General features: G+C 50.8%; 1 protein-coding gene across 1 annotated transcript; it reads right to left on the reverse strand.

Moving 5' to 3' along the window:
• Positions 1 to 9,147: 9,147 nt before the first annotated feature.
• Positions 9,148 to 17,720, reverse strand: ZP3 (zona pellucida glycoprotein 3). The gene is made up of 8 exons (XM_019752707.3): positions 17,415 to 17,720; positions 14,959 to 15,077; positions 13,113 to 13,216; positions 12,859 to 13,036; positions 12,646 to 12,763; positions 9,856 to 9,947; positions 9,590 to 9,717; positions 9,148 to 9,368 (listed from the first exon to the last, which is right to left on the reverse strand). The coding sequence occupies exons 1-8, from the start codon at positions 17,718 to 17,720 to the stop codon at positions 9,148 to 9,150; spliced, it is 1,266 nt and encodes a 421-aa protein (XP_019608266.3).
• Between the last annotated feature and the right edge of the window lie 1,398 nt (positions 17,721 to 19,118).

Here is a 19,118-nt window from a genome sequence, read left to right on the forward strand (position 1 = left end):
GCCCAGGACGCGGGGCCTTCTGGGAAATGTAGTTCGGGCGGGGGCGGAGCCCGGGGCGGGGGTGGGGCCGAACCCGACGCGCACCTGTTCAGGTGTAGTTATTGTTCGTTCTTAGCCTGTTGGCTTATCGACTTATTCCTTCATTACTTTACTGATTCGTTTCACATAGTTTTTACCCGTACATACATGGTTCCAGACCCTGTGCTGGGTACTGGGGATTAACAGGTCAATCGGAACTCGGTTTCTCTCCTGGAAGAACTTCGTATCTAGTTGAGGATAAGACACAATTACAATATAGTGAGATAAATGTTGTCATAAAGGGGTGGGAGCAGAGAAGGGTGTACTTAATTTAGGGGGTTGGTCAGGAAGACATCACAGAAGGGTAATACCTGAGTTGTATCTTTCAAGCCCACATAGGGGTTTGCCAGATGGAATACAGGGAAGCCCATGCAAAGAAAGAGAGATGTGAAAGTGCCTGACACATTCAGGAAGCAGCGAAATGTTCCTTGTGGCCAGAACAGAGTGTACATGGAGGGGGTGAGGACAGAGAAAATGAATTAGGGTGTGGCAGGATATGAATATGGGGAGAAGGCTGGGTAAAGTCTGATAGACTTCAAATGCCATGCAAGGAATTTAAGCAACTGGAGACAGCGTTGCCAGAGTCAGTGTTGAACTTTTAGAAGGATACCCTGTGTGGTGGGTGGAGGATAGACTGAAGGGAAAGAGAAAGGTGTAGGGAGACCTGTTTGGAGGCTGTTGCTGTAGTTCAGGTCAAGGATGATGAGGCCTAAACCAGGCTGGTGATGAATCTGGAATCACAGACTTCCTTTACAAAGCTAAAGAAAGTTATTCCCAGAAAAAAATGCTCAAATATCAGTGTTCACACGTGTACACACATATTACACACATTTTGCGTCCGGTTTCTAGGGTACAGAGTCCTCTGAATCTCAGACTCTAAGTATTTTTACATAATCTTATGTCACTCATACTTGATCAGGGATTTCGAGGAAGATTCAGACTGCTGGGGATGGAGGAAGACACCTTCCCCCTCATTTGGTTCCAAAGCTTCATTTTATAGAAGAGGAAGCTGAGGCCTAGGATGGGGGAGTGACCCACCAGAAGTTCGTGAAGAAGGAGCACCTGTTGTACGCCAAGTCTCTGGTACCCTAAGCCAGGACTCCACCACCTGGGAGCTGGCTTAGAGGACACGTGCCTTGAGTCTAGGGAGGCACCAAAGTCAAGTTCTCCCACTTACTCCCAGAGCCAGACCTCCATCAAGAAATGAAGGATAGGGTCCAGCCCGGTGGCTCCGGCGGTTAGAGCTCTGTGCTCCTAACTCCAAAGGCTGCCGGTTCGATTCCCACATGGGCCTTAACCTCCATGTTGCTGATGGGTCAACTGTAGTTAAAAACACAATAGAGGGCCAGCCTGGTGGCTCAGGCGGTTAGAGCTCCATGATCCTAACTCCGAAGGCTGCCGGTTCGATTCCCACATGGGCCAGTGGGCTCTCAACCACAAGGTTGCCAGTTCGATTCCTCGAGTCCCGCAAGGGATGGTGGACAGCGCCCCCTGCAACTAAGATTGAACGCAGCACCTTGAGCTGAGCTGCCACAGAGCTCCCAGACGGCTCAGTTGGTTGGAGCGTGTCCTCTCAACCACAAGGTTCTCAGTTCGACTCCTGCGAGGGATGGTGGGCTGCACCCCCTGCAACTAGAAACGGCAACTGGACCTGGAGCGGAGCTGCACCCTCCACAACTAAGACAGAAAGGACAACAACTTGAAGCTGAACGACACCCTCAATGACTAAGATTGAAAGGACAACAACTTGACTTGGAAGAAATAAAAAAGTGCTGGAAGTACACACTGTTCTCCAATAAACTCCTGTTCCCCTTCCCCAATTAAAAAAAAAGAAAAGAAAAGAAATGAAGGATAGCATTTTACTTGTGATTTATACTAGGTGACTGCAGTGGCTACAACTCAGGATGGGAACACATCCCTTCCCCTCTCAGTCTCAGTCTTCTCAGCCATGACCATCTACAACATTTTTAAAGCACCTAGTGTGTGCCAAGTACTTGACATGCATCATGCCACTGAATTCTTTCAATGGGGTCGGTGTCATCGTTATCCCCAGTTTAAAGATGAGGACATTTGGGGCGGCCAGGTGGCTCAGTTGGTTAGAGTGCGAGCTCTGAACAGCAGGGTTGCCTGTTTGATTCCCACATGGGCCAGTGAGCTGCGCCCTCCACAACTAAAGTGAAGACAACGAGCTGCCACCGAGCTGCCGGTGAGGCTGCGAGATGGCTCAGTTGGTTACAGCATGTGCTCTTAATAACAAGGTTGCCGGTTCAATTCCCACAAGGGATGGTGGGCTGCACCCCCTGCAACTAAGATTGAAAATGGCGACTAGATTTGGAGCTGAGCTGCACCCTCCACAGCTAGATTGAAGGACAGCGACTTGACTTGGAGCTGATGGGCGCTGGAAAAACACACTGTTCCCCAATTTCCACAATTTTAAAAAAAAAGGACATTTGAGGCACATTGAGGCACAGAGCTTAAGCAATGTGTCTAAGGTGACAGACACAGTTGGCAAATGGCAGAGTGGCAGAGCTTGTCTTTACATTCAGGTAGTATCCAATTGCAGATATGAGCACGCCCCCATGACTGGCCTCATTGGGGTGGGAGTGCAGATGACATGATCTGAAGCATTAGAAAAGTTATTCAACATTCAAAAGAGATATATATATATATATATATATATATATATATATATATATATATATATGTTTTTTAAAGATTTTTATTGGGGAAGGGGAACAGGACTTTATTGGGGAACAGTGTGTATTTCTAGGCCATGATTGGGGAACAGTGTGTTTTTCCCAGGACCCATCAGCTCCAAGTCAAGTTGTTGTCCTTTCAGCCTTAGTTGTGGAGGGTGCAGCTCAGCTCCAAGTCCAGTGAATCTTAGTTGCAGAGGGCACAGCCCACCATCCCTTGTGGGAGTCGAACCGGCAACCTTGCAGTTGAGAGCATGCTCTCTAACCAACTGAGCCATCCGGCTGCCTGGGAGCTCAGCAGGAACACAGTGGCAGCTCAGCTGCAGCTCATTGTCTTCATTCTAGTTGCAGAGGGCGGAGCTCCCTAGCCCATGTGGGAAGCTAAGCGGCAGCCCTGTTGCCCAGAGCTCATGCTCTACCCAACTGAGCCACCCATCTGCCCCAAAGTATTTTCTTAAGAGCTTCCTTTTTCCCCAGTAAAACGCTGGAATGATAGTTATTGTCCAAAAACCCCACTGCACACACACCTAGAGACACCAACAAAATAATGGTGGGAGAGTGGGTTTGAAAGCTTCTGGAATCTAGGCTCCGGAGAGGGGAGGATCTCTAAACCCAGAGAGCGGGAGGAGCTGGAGCTCTGGGGGAGACTTGCCAGGCCTGCCAAGGTTGAGGACTAATGGGGGATCCAGGAGGAAAGCTGGGGTAGAGAAACTCAACGGAAGCAGGAAGGACACTCACTGTCTGGAAGCCTGGGTGCATGGGAGTATACTCACATGGAGCGGAGAACACTAGAAAAGGGGGGTAGTCAACAAGTTGAGTGTGAGTAGGGGAGAGGGAAGAACAGCCAGGTGTGAGGCTCTGGAGAGATCTGGGCTAGAGACAGGGATTTTGGAGTCACTGACAATGACATCAAGGTCATCTGGAAAGACCACAGAAGATGACAAAAGGTGAGTCCAGGGCTAAGAAACACTGGCCTTTGAAGAATAGGTGAGAGGTAGGAGTGTCTGGGGAAGGGGCTGGCTTGGGTGAGCATGACAGAGAACCAAAGGGAGTGTCCCATGAAAGTGGTGCTCTGTGGTGATAGACACTCCTGAGAGGCCCAACAGGATGGTCCCCTGGGAGGGCAGCCTGTCCCAAAACCCAGGGCTCCTGCCTCCCAGGTCTGGGCTCTCTCATCTTTTAATCTGCCAGCTGACTTCAAGAAAGGTCCCAAATTTCTGACTTTGCTACAGGGAAGCCATTGGTGACCAGAGTGGTTTCCATGGAGAGCTAGAAGCTGGAGCAAATATGTCTGTGGTCATGAAGGTCAGGGATGCAGTATAGAAGTGGAGATAGCTCTTCCAAGGACAATCTTTGTGTTTCGCACATTGGGGGACAGGGGTGGAGGGGATGGCAGAGGATAAACCCCCTCGTGTGGAATGATGCCACTTACATAAGCTTCCTCATGGCTGTGTGTGCTTGGAAGGACACTAGCAACACAGCAACATCCGAGGGGCGGGATACCAGGTGATTTTCATTTTCTTTGTATGTTTCCTCTATCGTTTGAGTGTGTCCCAATGAATAGTTTCCATTTTTATAACCTGAAAAGAAAGACTATTTATATTTGGGAAAAATAAAGAGTTCTGGTCATGAAAAGAAGTAAAATAGGGCAGCAACAAGAGGGAAAACAGGGGAAATGGAGTTTTAATTTTTAGGCAGAAGAGAGTGAGTGCGCTGTGTCCTGATGTTGCAGCAGGATGTCTCTGGAAAGAGGGAAACAGGATTGACCACCTGCAAACTAAACTTTAAACCAATATACATAGCAAAGGATCAGAAACAACTGCCCAGAAGAAGAGGGCTGGTTAAATAACCCCAGAATGCTAGGTAGAAAGACAGAGGTGGGGGTGGGGGGAAGACTCACAGATCTATTGTAAGTAAAAGGTAAAAAAGGAACTTTCAAAGTACAGGGTAGAGTAGAAAGTGCACCTATGTGTGTGTGGGGGTGGGGGATTATTATTTAGTTAGTTAGTTAGTTAGCTAGTTAGTTTTTAAGGCACACACAGGCTTGTAGGCATGGGAAGTTTCTGAGAGGAAACTTAAGATGCTTTGAGAAGGTAGGGGATGAGCTGAGAATTTTTATTTACTATGTACTCATGCTTTTTTCTATTAGAAAAAAGTAATGGGATTTATAGATGATGTAATACAGAATTGTACACCTGAAATCTATGTAATTTTACTAACAATTGTCACCCCAATAAATTTAATAAAATAAAAAAAAAGTGAGAATGCATGTGTGCCCGCGCACATGCAGGCACACACTCACATAGTAGGTGGGTTAGATTTGCCCAAAGGCAAGAAGCCTGGGGGTAATTGGGAGCTGAATCCTTCTTAGTGGGGGCTTTGTACTGACTCTTTCCAGAAGGTCTGTCTTTCTTTTTTTAACGTCTCAAAGGCTGGCGCTTGTGCTGCCCTCGGGCCTTCTCAAACAAGTGAAAATGAATGACATGGCCCAATAAGGAATGTGGCTGTTGGCCACGGAATGGGGAGTGGTGGTGCCCAGAGAAACTTAGATTAAAAAAGAAAAGTTCTTAAACTTCACTCCAGGTGTCAGGGTTTACTGCTCACTCAGAAGCAAGAACAGATCAACGTAAACCTGGGAAAACAGTGGGACCAAGCACCGCAGCTAAGGCGCCCAAACACGTTCTGATGTTTTGCTTAGAAAGGCAGAATTTTGTTGCTTGGTGCCTCAGCTAATTGGCCTCCATCTGACACTCTGGAGGGATTGTCTGATTAGAAGCCACCTCTGCTTTGCTCATTATTTCTACTTAATAGCACCTGGAATCTCTGGGTGATGGTGCCCACTCAGGACCCAGGTGGGACCTACACAGCCAACAAAAGCTCAGTGGCTTCGTAGCCCCGAGGAGTTCAGCAGCGAGCATCATCTCATTTAAGTCCTGGCCCCATGGAACACCTTTTGAGCTGGCTAGTCCTTGCTAGTTCCCTTGCTGCAAATCTGAAATAACTGACGTATGCTCAGTGAATTCATCTGAGAAGTTTAACACTAAACAATTACACTTGACGTGTACCCCCCACCCCCAGATATTGTTCTAGTTGTAAATTGAGACTCTGGCACCCTGGTTTGGGATGTAGAGTTGCTCAAGAGAAGGGATCGATTATAGTGTGTGGACAAGCCAGGCTTCTTAGGTTAAAGGCTGAGGGCAAGAGGCCCCTCAGGAGGCAGTGGTATCTTTCTGATGGTATACAACTTTCCCTTGAAAACTTCCATTAGTCCTTAGGAGCTGCTTAGAATCCACTGCTAAAAGTAGTGATAAATCTAACACCTGTCAGGAAAAATTGTGAAAGCCTTTGAAATGGGCAAAAAGATGATCTGATTCCATGAGTCTGTGCTTTTCCTAGTCTTCGACAGTATTTTACAATTCTGTAAATTACAGAAAACTGATAGTAATGCAAACAGTTGCAAATGATCTTGTCCTTAGAGATGCAATGAATTTCTGCCCCGTGGAAGAAGTCATTTTTGCATCTAGCATCAAATTCATCTCTGCATTCCTGGTTACCTTCATATAATTCTGTTCTTCGCGTTATCCTTTGAACCAGTTTAGGTTTTAGGTTCCCTCAATGAATGTTAAAAAAGATGTTTGACACATTTTCATTTTGTATTTGTGTGATCATTTTACTTTTTTTCCCATTGTCTTTAACATACCTCATCTCTGATTACGAGGAAGCACAAAGGCAAAAAGTTTTAAACCCACACACAAAGTGTTGCTTCACTGAGAGTTTCACAGGCTGTAACAAGCAGCAGCCCCAAACAATGACAGCCTAAGCAACGGAAATCAAGACAACTTTCAACCCTCTGCCACCTTCCTTTCCCACTCAAGCTCCGCCTTGAGGCTGGAAGTCAGCGCCCTCTGACATTGCTCCCGGAGGCTGCGCTTGGGCTGTCCCCTGGGGGCCAGCTTCACTCTGAGCTGAGGCCCATCTGGAACTGCCTGGGCTGATTTTCAGGGTCACTTCCTAGTCACACTTCCTTCCCACACCAGACACAGCCACTTCCTCTTTCTGCTGAGGACAGAAGTTGAAAGAAGAGATGAGTTCCCAGAGTGTTGCAACATCAGGGAGCATGAGGGCAATAAAGGATGGCTGTTCAGGCAGGGACGGTCCCCCAGGGTATCCTGGGAGTAGCCTTTGCTTGTAGAACAGCTCGGACTGAACACATGCTGGACACCAAGTATCACATTAATCCTCGAGCTAATCCTGAAGTTGAGAACTTCATCTGAAACAGGACGCCGCTAAGCAAGAGGAAACAGACTCAGGGGTAGATTTGGGTGGTTGGGAGACCGGCCATCAGTCCCGAAAATCCTGCTATGTGACTCAGGAACCCACCACTTGTTCTACTTGCCCAACTCCAGCCATTCCTGTTATTCCCATCCTGTAGATGAAGTGACCTGCCGAGCCGGCAGTGGCAGGGAGCCAAGCTGGCTTTCTCAGTCTCTAGGCCACTCTGCTGCCCCAGTTGGTCTTCCTGACAGGGACATCCACCCATGGAACTCAGAGCCCTTTAGTGGCTCCTTTCCAACTTTTCATCAGCCCTCCAAAGCTTCCCTCTCCACTCCCTCATCCTTACTGGACTGCTAGGCCCTCCATCCCTCCAGGGCACGGGTTCTCCCTGGTCTTTCCTCCCTGCTCTCTCACCTTCCCCATTTTGCCCAGCTAGGGTCTGCTGGTTCTGAGGATTTGCTCCAGGGCCACTGATTCCAGGAAGCCCACACCGCCTGCCCCTGGTCTTTTACTCCCTTCAGCAGCATACCTTAACCTGCCTCGGGGGGAGCATGATGCAAACATTTTTATTTTATTTTATTGGGTAACAGTGTTTTTTTCCAGGACCCATCAGCTCCAAGTCAATCGCTGTCCTTCAATCTAGTTGTGGAGGGTGCAGCTCACTGGCCCATGTGGGAATCGAACTGGCAACCTTGTTAAAAGTACCGCCAACTGAGCTAACCAGTCGCCTACAAATACCTTGTTTTAACTCATTTCTTGATGAAAATCCCCTGACCCAGTGCACTTCAAAACACATCTGCGTCACCTGCGGATTTGGTTAAGATGCAGATTCTTACATCTAGGAGTGGGCCTAAAGCTCTGCCCTTCCCACCCATCTCCCGGTGATGCCAAGGGTGTTGACAGGCCCCTCCAAGTGTGGGGCAATGACTTAAGTCAGGGGCCTTCCTGTACTACTTAGACCCAGAATCACAAAACACTACCCTGAATGTACCTTAGACATCTGCCGCTATACCCATGCCAACATATTTGAGCCCCCGACCTCAGCCAGACACAAGGCTAGAGACAGAGCCAAAAGATGCGGCATTTAAGTGCCTGTTGGGTCCATTCAGTTTATGCCTAACCACCCAGCCCAGCAGCTACCAGCCTGTTTTGCCATAGAAGATCCAAGGACTCACAGCAGGTAACAAACAAAGCTGAGATCCTGCAGTGAAGGCGACCTTTACCCAGTGAGGAACAGTCAGGTCTGGGGTAAGGTCAGAGCCAGCTCAGGGCCAGCCTCTCTGAGGAGCTTTGCAAGTCAGCAGAGGAAGTATGACCGCCTCCCCTGGAGAGGGGGCCACAAGCTCCCTGGACACCATTCCCTTGCAGGGCACTCCCAGGGGCTGTGGCCAGGACATAGGGGAGGAAGACAACTATGCGGGAAGAATGACGTGAAGGTATGAGAGGCACAGAAACAGCTCCCCTCAGCAACAGGAAGCTCCAAGCAGGTCCCAGCCCTCCTGAGGTACCCGCCTTGGAGCCAGTGACTTGGCTACCCTGTCATGCACAGCCTCAGATATGCTCCTGTACAGCAGCTTCAGGCTAAGGTGACGACTGTCTAGACCACTGCCCTAGATGGTCACCTCTGGCCTTCAAGGTCTCTGGCATATGGACATGTGGCTTTATGCCTCTGCCCTTGGGGGAGGAGGCTAGAAGTCCTTCAGTCTTTTCCTTCCCACCCCACCTCCAAATCAGATGCATGGGGCCCAGACACACACAAGACACTTGGCTAGCCTAGAAGTCGAGCAAGCAAGGCCCACTCCACTTTTGCCCCCAACAGCCTTCATTGTGACCTCCTGAAGACGTGACATTATAGTCCCCAGGAAGGACATGCTGCTGAAAGCCAGGAAAATGCAGGTTTGCCTTCACAAACCAGTCTGGCCTCTCCTCTGTATAGACAGGCAGACTCACACTGGAGGCACGACAGTACATACTGGGATTGTGCTGTTCGAACCCCCAGCGCTGTTTTACCGTCTGCCCCCCCGCCCCCCGCGCAACCACTCGCCGCTCACCCACACCAGTAGTCACTGTGCTTCACCCCAAGGGTTACTTTCTTCTTTTATTGGGAAGCATACACAGGGCACATCACAGGGTGGGAAGCAACCTGACGCCTCCTGGCAACACCCAGGACAACGGCAGCCAGAGTCAGGGTTACCACCATTGCCAGGCCTAACCCCAGCATCACAGAGGTGAAAGAAGACGTCGACCCCTCCACACCGTGGTCACTAGCCTTTCCCAGGAAGATCAGTGGCCCCACTGTGACATCTGCTGCTTCTGTCACTGAAAGACAAGACATCCCAGGGTCACCTTAGTCCCTCTCCAGGAATCACGTTAGGGGCTTTGTTCTGCCTCAGTAGGCTGAACTAGCAGGTTTTATTTTAAGTAAGAAAACCCAAAACTGCATCCCCCAGGGGTAAACAGCTTTAAATGGGGGATAAGGAAGAAGAATGTCTCAAGTGACAGCAGGGAGGGCAACAGCCCTGTGGCGACCCAGGACCTACCATGCCTGCGACTGCGGGAAGCAGATTGATGCCACTGTTCCACTCGCCTTCTGGAACGACCTGGGATGCCACAGCTGCCCTTGTTACAGCATTGACAGATATCAGCAGTGCCTTCTACTGGGGACCAGCTGAGAGGGAAAGACAAGAGGATTAGACGACGCTGCCTGCAGGAAGCAGTTTGCTGACAATGTTCGTCTTGGGGGAACAGACACAAGGATGACCCATCAGGTTTTCTACCCCAGCCATGTCCCATCTGGTCTCCTCACCTATTGGAGGACTTGCTGAAGGAACAGGCTTTGTTTAGTTGGTCTGGGACTTGGTCAGCCGGAGTGACCTTCAGATGGCAGGTGATATATATCTGGAAGTAAAAGCAGCTATTACTAGGTGGACTTCTAGGCTGTCAGTGACTTTAATAAGTCAGTTCTTATACAAACCTTAACCCTTGGGGGGAGGCGGGGGAAGAGCCCCAATTCAGAGATGGGACAACCGAGGTTCAGAGGTTAATGTGTCTAAAATTTCAGGGCAAACAGCAAATTGGATTCTACGTTGTAATCCATCATCTTTATTGCCCCCATCTTTCCCAAATGTTTTCCAATCACTGAGCATGCCCAACCTTGGCCTATTAAGTTGGAACCTCAGGGACAGGGCCTGAAAGGCCCAATATGCCCCCAACTACCTGGGATAGCGGGAACTTTGACAAGCCAGGGCTCAGGTCAGCCCTGGTCCTCTTGACGAGGACATCCCCAGCCAAAGGTTCCACTTCATACTCTAGATGGTAGGTACAACAGTTCCCCCTGCCAGCCCTTTAAGGGCATGGAAATTCCACCACCTTCTCTCCGAAGCCTTCTGTAGAGCCACAAACCTTGGCCACCACCTAGTGGCCAAGTACACAGACAGGGAAACCATTTCATAAACTTGAACAAGCCAAGATGCACTTCTGGCCAACTGCCTGCTGTCTGTCCCACCAGAGAATGTTTCCGGGGCCTTTGGGCCTATTCCAGAAAAGGAACTGCTTTTATCCTCAGCTTTTTCCCAGTACATTTTTCTGATGCTAACTAGGGCCTAAGATCCTAGGGTGGTTCCCCATTAGCTCCTGAATAAGGTGTTCCTTCTGCCTTGTGCCATGGCCAGTCAGCCAGGCCCTTCTGCCCACCTTTGATGGAGAGCCCTCCCAGAGCTCAGCATCATCCTCTGATCTCTGAGCTACCTTCCAATCCGTGGGGATGCCAATACCAGCTCAGGTTCCATCCACACTGATGGCCACCACCTGTATGACACCTGATCGCCATCCTCCCCACTGGACCACCTCTGAAGTCAACATCCACTCCCTACCCCTAACAGGGAGGTCCATAGGTGTTTGCTATAAAATTCCTTCAGTTTGGTGTTTGAAGATTTTCATAAGATGGAGAAAGGTAGTGCCAGGCCTCACCCTCATTAAGTGAAAATATATGGGATTATATGCAAGTAGCAGTATGTTTGACCTTTCCAGGTGATCAGTATAGAGCCGGGGTTGAAACCCTGGTTTTAATCACTTCTCCCTCCTGAGCAGCTATTCCAAACTTTACACTCTGCCCCCACTCCTACCTCAGGACACTTGTTTGAAGTCTGCTTATTTTTATTTGTAAAATTCTGCCAGCACTCCCTGGCGAGAGGCCAGTCCTTCTACCTGGGCTTCCTGCCCCACCTGTCCACACCTCAGGCATCAGGAGTGGTCCACCTCTTAGCGCCCACCACCTCCCTCCCCTTAGTTTCCCGTGGGCTTTTGAGTTTAGTGGTCCTCAAGGGGTGGCCCCCAAATCAGCAGCAGCAGCTGGAGACTTGTTAGGAATGCAGATTCTATGTTCCACTTGAGACCTACTGAACCAAACCCTGGGGGGGGGGGGTGCCCAGTAATCTAGTTCCACAAGCCCTCCAGGTGAAGCTGATGCATTTGGGTTTCAAAAAAGTCACTGTTCTAATCTGATTAAGTTCAAGAGGCTACCGTGTATGAAAAGTTCAGGCAACGTGGATCGACCTAGAGGGCATTATGCTGAGTGAAATAAGTCAGACTGAGAAAGACAAACACCGTATGGTCTCACTTATATGCAGAACCTAAAGAACAAAATAAACAGCAACAGACAGATATAGAGACTAAACTGACGGTTACAAGAAGGGAGGGGGTTGAGAGGCTGGGTGAGAAAAGTGAGCAAGGAGAAGGGATTAAGAAGTACAAATTGGTAGTTACAAAATAGTCATGGGGATGTAAAGTACAGTATGGGGAATATATCATCAATAATATTGTAAAAACTATGTAGACCTATGGGGGATCACTTCATAAATTATATAAATGTCTAACCACCATGCTGCACACCAGAAACTAACATAAAATACTGAATGCCAACTATAATTGAAAATAGTCACAAGGATGTAAAGTACAACATAAGGAATATAGTCATTATTGTAATAACTATGTATGGTGTCAAATGGGTAATAGACTTATTGGGGTTATCCCCTTGTGAGGCATATAAATGTTTAATCACTTTGTTTTGTACACCTGAAACTAATATCGTATGTCAACGGTAACGGAAAACTGAATTTGAGAAATAGCTCATACCCACTTTCCTTGACCTTCTGGAAAGCCTCCAGGGAGGCTGACACCTGCCTTTTTCGACTCCTTTACTCAACCCACCATCATCTGGGCTCTGGCCCTGCTCACCTTGGCAAGGACAAGATCAGTCACCAAATGCCATGGTCGTTGGTGCTCATCTTATCTGAGCTGTCAGCCAAGTCTCCTGAGGTCCTGTTCTAGTTTGCTCTATCTCTAGGACTCCTGATTCCCTCCACCCTTCATTGGTTTTCTACCTATCTAAGGGTGTCACCCAGGCCTTCCCCTTGAAGATCGCACTAGAACCCAGGCTTTACTTACTTGGTAAGTTTATGGAGTTACTAGGATGGGGCAGAGCTATCAAGTCATTGCTCAAGGGGACAAATAGTGAGCTAAAACAGCAGCCAGTAAGCCTGATCAGCCTGACCCCTAAACTTCAGTCTTATTCAAGGGTATTAAAAAAAGCAATTACCGTGTTTCTGGAGTCATTAGCAAAATGGAACACATCTACTGTGAACTGGAGGGTCTCTGGCCCGGGTCTGGGTGCTTTGAATGCAGATGAGGCATCGGAAAGCCCATCCACGAGACAACTTTGAAGAGAACGAGTGAAGAATGGAGTTAAGGCCAAGGAAGGTAGCAAGGGTCACCTTATGAGGGTTCCCCAGAAAGGCAGCCCAGCCCTCACCCATTGAAATCCACGATGGTGTGATAAGGGGAGGCATTCCGGTCTGGCGTCGGTGTGGCCACACAGTGGTCCACGAACAGTCGCAGTGGCACGTGGCTGCCAGTATGGACTTCGGCCTGGAGGTGAGCTATGTCTCCCAGCTGGAAGGTGGGGAACCTCTTCTTAGCACTCCAGTTCTCTGAAGGGTACAGCCAGGGGTGAGAAACTGCCAGAGCTCTCCCTGCCATCTCCCCCTGCCAGCCCTCCTTGCTTACCCTCCATCAGGTACAGGGAGAAAACCAGCTTCTCTTCTGAGTACACCGTGGTTTTGAAGGGCACCCAAGTGGGCAGGATGGCCTGGCTGCTCACGTTGCCCTGCCTGGGAAGAGAACAGCAGCTGCCCACACCTGGTCTGGGGCTCACATCATCTGGCCCCACATTGGTGGGGGGTTTCATTTTTACCTCATTGCAGAGTCCTCAGCTGTGTGCCAGCCAGACAGCCGGTTAAGGAAGTCTGAGCCTGTCCTTTCACCTCCCAAACTCAATACCTCTGCGTGGGCCCACCCCTCCCAGCTGTGAGGACATCTGGGCTACAGCACAGAGACAGAAGTCTCAAGTTGCTTTGGTTTCTAGACCCACATCTGCTCCTCATTAAGGTTCACCCTTGAGGTTCAAGTTCGCGGTCTGAGGCAGCAGTCTCTCCCTGCACCACTCAGGATTCTTGAGGCCAATCCTGGCAATGGCAGCCCTTCAGAGATAAACGCAGTTAGGCCTCTGGTTCTTGAGAAGCCAGTGAGATACTCTGAGGCTGTACTGGGACAGGAAGTACCCCGGAAGCAGTCAGATGTCTCCAGACATCTGCCCTGCTGACCCCATGGGCTCTCGCGAAGAGGCTACTTCAAGGGCTGCATCTGAGAACCAGACCTCAGGTAGTGGGAGCTACTAGCTTCAAATTTCCCAGCCTGTAGCAGACCACCCTGCACTGTTGTTAGCCATCAGGCCAGGTGAGCCAACATTCTTGGGTCAATCCCAGCCAGAGCAATTCTAAAGTGAGAGATGGCTGTGGTCCCAGGAGGGCTTCAGCCTCTCTGGCCAATGGGAGGGCAGGCTGGAGTCCTGTCCGTGGCTCCTCTGTGTCCCATACCCCACAGGGTCAGGCACCCAGCTCCTCCAGCTCTTGTCAGCTTCCTCAAGTCAGCCCCCTACACTCCTGCTGCCACAGTTGAGGTCTTCTCATCCTAGTCTCCCAGCTGGTCTCCCCAACTCCCATCTGTCTCCTGTACCAGCTACCAGAGAAACTTGTGGGTTGAGAAGTGGACCATTTGGCGTAGTGCTCAGGGAGGGGTGGCTGCTGAAGTGTGAGCCTGAATACCTTCAGTGCATCTACTGGCCTTTAGAACTCATCTGTCCCCCTTCTTGATGAGGCCCTTGGCTCCAGGCATTGGGCTGCAAGCTTACTAGTGACACACTGCCCTCCCCTGGGGTGTGTGGGGCTCTGCCCAGAAGGTCTCAGCCCCACCTGTCTCAAGGTTCCATCCTAGGATCTTGTTCTTGGAACCCCTCCCTGAACCCCTCCCCAGGGACATGGCTCATCCATTGTGCCCTCGGGGTATCAGCACCACACCCACCTACCTCCTCGCCAGGAGAGGACAGGGATTAAGGCTCTACACACTGAATTCAGCCTAGCACAGGACTTAGCACTGTTAGAAGCCAGTCACCCTTTCCCCACACCTCAGTGCCCAAGCTCACGGGCACTGCTTAGTGCCCGGGTCTTGAGGGGCTTCCCCCACCCACACTCATGTACTGGGGAAACCACAGGAAAAGAGCAGGCTGTGGTGGTCAGAGCCTGGAACCTTTCCTTACACTATTGGAAAAGTTTTAAACACCGAGGAGTCCTGGGCTGGGTAGCTCTGCGGCTTCCATCAAGAGGCAGCTGTGACCCAGATGCATTTCAGAGGCTCAGAGGAGACGCAGCAGGCCCCCCACCCCAACCAGGGCAGTGACCACAGCCCAAACACTTCCACCTTCTCGCAGCTATGTGGCCGGAAGCTGCCAAGAGGCTGATGAGTGTGCCGAGGGGCCTTTGTGTCACAGGTAGCGCTAGGCCTGTCCTCTACTGACCTGGGGAAATGGCACTCAATGGGCACCTCTGCGGAGTTAGTCCTCACGATGGACAGGTTTCCCACAGGGCGAGGTTTGTGGAGCAGGAAGGTGCTGTACACCAGGGCATCCTTGGTCACCTGAAGGAAAGGGACGGGGTCAACCCCACCAGCTTCTCCTGCCCCACCAGCTTCCCCTGCCCCAACCCATGCAAGGACAAAGGGAGAGCAGCCCCCAACCGGCAGAGAGAACACAGCTCTTGGATTTAAATCTTGCTCTGCTGCTGACCCCCTGGACAGGTACCACCCTCACACCTGTTTTTTTCACCCCTGAAGTGTTGACAGCACCGCAGGGGTCTGGCTCAGCTCCATGTCAGCCACCAAGTAGGTACCAGAGGCGTTGGGCACATGCTCCCTCCTGGGGCTGCCACCCCCACCCCAATCCAGTTTCCTTTGTCAGGGGAGGCCTGGGGCCAAGAAAGCCCCAAGGATGAAGTCAGAAAGTTCCAGGAGCTTTAACTCGTTGTCACAGCAGTTAACACTTACCTTGCCCTCCCTCTTCTGACTTACTCTCAAACCCATTCACAGAAAGCCAATTCTGTTTAGTGGTTGCCTGAGGCAGGAAGAGCACAGGCAGGTGCTCCTGGGGCAATTTGCACCTTCCAATGCCTGGCCCACCCTAACGCCTCAATCTTCAGGGAGGAGTCCTAGCTTTCTGTTAACGAGTGCCCCAGATGGACCAGCTGCATAATTTGTGGGGTCCAGTGCAAAATGAAGGTGTTCAAAAGTTAAGAATCTCAGGACAGGGCAGCTGATTAGCCCAGTAGGTTAGAGCGTGATGCTTGTTAACACCAGGGTTGCCCGATCGATCCCGCATGGGCCACTGTGAGCTGCACCCTCCACAACTAGATTGAAACAACTACTTGACTTGGAGCTGATGGGTCCTGGAAAAACACACTTAAAATAAAAGTTAAAGAAAAAAATCCATTAAGGAATCTCAGCACAACAGGGCATTAAACCAACCAAGCATGGGCCTATGGGACTGCACAGGTGTCATTCCCAGGCAGCCAGCCCTGGTCCCCAGGTGATCCCTGTCAGGCAAGATTGGGAGGCCTATCATGGGAAACACTGCACAGGAAAAGGAGTTGCCAGGCTAGTTGGAGTCACCTGGGATCTTAAAGATACTGATATCTGGCTCCCACTTATGTTCTGATTTAGTATAGGACAGGGGAATGATTTTTTAAAGCCCCAGCTGAGTCTAATGCACAAGGTTTGGGAATTACTAAGCTAGAATAATTCCCTAACTCCTGCACCTCTATGGCCTCCTTCCCCCCTCCTCAGCGATACAAGGGGAAATCCTGGGAACCACACCGAAGACCAGAACTCTGGTGGAGGGCTCCAGGAGCTGGGCTTGTCCTGCTCCAGGCAAGTTACTGAGACTGGAGTCAAGGAGGGGCCATGATGGAGGGGAGGACAGGTTCTCCATTGGGCAGCAGAAGTCAGTCCAGGGGATTGTGGACCAGCTAGGATCTGTGCCCCGGCCAGCCCTACCCTGCTGAAAGGCCCCTCCTTATAGTCTGAGTACAGCAATTTCATTATAATTTTGATGAGATGCCCTAGAAACTTAACTCCTGTATATATATCAATTAGCCTATAGTAAAATCGGTTTTGTTATACATTGTTTTGCTTAAAGTCACAGAACCTATTGAGGACATTAAGTGAGGACTTACTGTATCTGCCTCCCCCCACTCTGGCCGCCCCAACTTGATGGGGAGGCGGTCTGGCCTGGACAACTCAGCTGTCCTCCTGCATGTACCTCCCACATTAAGCCCCGCCCCCATGCATACACACACACACACACACACACACACACACACACACACTTGGGGTGCCCCCAGGGGCCCAGTTTGTCTTTAGAGTCTTCAGCACAGATGCGGTCCTGATGTCCCTTGACGCCCCCCCCCCCCACCACTTTTAGTTTAGTTCAAGGCTTCAAGCCATTAAACATAAGTGAGACAAGCCAAAATTCTGGTTTTCCCCTGTGATAACTTCCGGGTTTTGAGGCGTCAAGGTTGACGTCTTCCACACAAGTTTCTAAAGCCCCCAGCTAGTGCTGGGCCACCCACAGCATTATCCTATCACACACCCCACCCCACATGGGCTACATCTCTTCTAGATGCCCTCCAGGGGTTCATAAATCCTCAGGAATCATAGTGGGGGTATCCAGTCTGGCCCAAAGCACACTGCCCTGTGGACGCCACCCCACCTGCCTAATTTTAGTAACTAGAGACCAGAGCTTCCTCCCCAGCCCACCCTCATTTCACCAGTGCCCAGCTTCAGGCCTTAGCTTCTCCACCACCCTACCCTACAAGTGAAGGGGAGCTGCCCCAGCCCCACCTCGAACTGGCTCTGCCTCCATACTCCCCATCACCAGCCGTCTCCCATGTCCTCCCACTGAAGCCAGGGCCCAGGCCTCACCTGCACGCTGTTGCCACACTCGTGTAGCCCGACCTCAAATCTGACCGTATCATCCATGTCTGTAGAGACCAGGGGCTTACAGGCCTCAGGGCCCAGGGTGAGGTCTGCAGGCCTGATGAGCTTCCCAGTGCCAAAAAGGTCTTTGCTGACAGTGACCACAAGCTGAGCCTCCAGACACTCCACCACTAGGGGTGGCTTAGATCGCACGGGGCGGCGGGCCCCACCCTGCCAGAGGGGCTGGGGGTAGCACAGCTCCGTGCTCCCCCAGAGCAGAAGGCAGATGAAGAGGCCGTAGCTCAGTGCCATGACGCCTGCCCACACTCCCACGAGTAACTGCGTACCTACCACCCACTGTCTTATACCCTAGATGATGGCCACTTACACCTGGGCCCCCACCTGCCTTCCTTCCCCAGCCAATCCAGTCAGCTAGGCCCTTGATGCTCAAACACCGCCCCCCATGTGGTGGCAGGAGCATCACCTGGGGCTTGTTAGAAACGCAGGCTCTCAAACCCACCCCAGACCACCGAGTCAGAAGCTGGGTTTTGGCTCTCTCCCCGTCATTTGTATTCACGTTAAAGTTTGAGAAGTGTGGGCTGACAGCCTGCTTAGTGGTAATTTCTCACCCCTTTCTACTCCCACCCCATGTGTCTACCCTTTGCTAGCCCTGCCCTCGTAGCCCAGCAAGGGGCATAAGGGCGGTCCCAGGTTGATGCCGGCAAGAAGAATGGTCTTGATTGAAGGGTGGGAAGAATTCGATCAGAGACAGCAGGGAGCTCATTTCAGGTGAGAACGGGAGGAGGTATCTTAGGAGCTTGGGAATTTGATGGGCTGTTGCCCAATATTATGGGATGTAGGAGGGGAGGTCAGTTTAGGCAAGGGAGTTATGTGTGCAGAGGTGTGGAAAGGGCACTGCGTGGGCTGAGGGGAAAAACCCAGGAGCTTAGAGTGGCTGGAACCTGGGTGGGGTGGGGTGCGGGGTGGGGAGTGAAAGTTTAGGGGTCTGATGGGTGAGGAAGGCCACAGAACGGTGCAAAAGCAGGTGAGTAATCTGGCTGGCTCTGGCTGGGAAGGCCTGACTTCCCAGGGTCAGGAGGCTACTGCAGCTGTGCTGCTGGGAGAGCAGGCGAGGATGGAGAGGGACTGACACGGTCCACATTTACTGATGGCAGACTCTGCCGGGTCTGGGGAGACTCCTTCAGGAGGGGGGAGAAGTACAAAAAGTGAGGGCACTTAATTCCTAGGGGCAGAAGTGTGTGTTCACTTGCAAACACTTGATTCTAAAGTAATTGAACCATAAATTTAAGTCACTAAAATACTTCCACGGTGTGTTTTATTTTGGTTGTGTGCTCATTTTTTTTAATACTGTAGTTTACGTGTGGGAAAATAGATAAACAGAGGGAAGAGATTACCCCCACAACTTCCTTTGACTCATTAACATAAGTGGGGGCAGCAGAGAGAAGCAGGTGTAAGCTCAGAACTCAGGCTCCACCTCACCTGGGTGGCTTACCACTCCTCCCCCGCCCCCCCCACCCACCCCCACCCGTGTTTCCTGCCTACTAAGCCCAGAGGGAGGGAACCAGCTGTGGCCTGAGACCCCTGAGGGACAGCTAGCTGGAGACACTGTATGCTAGTAGTGGGGGCTGCTGCGGAAGGGGACTTTCCATGCTTGTTTCGCACAGCTGTGTTTGCGGATTTGCTGGTTGT

The sequence above is a fragment of the Rhinolophus sinicus genome, chromosome 3 (assembly GCF_057876585.1).
Source record: "Rhinolophus sinicus isolate RSI-liver-muscle chromosome 3, RSI-T2T, whole genome shotgun sequence".
NCBI lineage: Eukaryota > Metazoa > Chordata > Mammalia > Chiroptera > Rhinolophidae > Rhinolophus > Rhinolophus sinicus.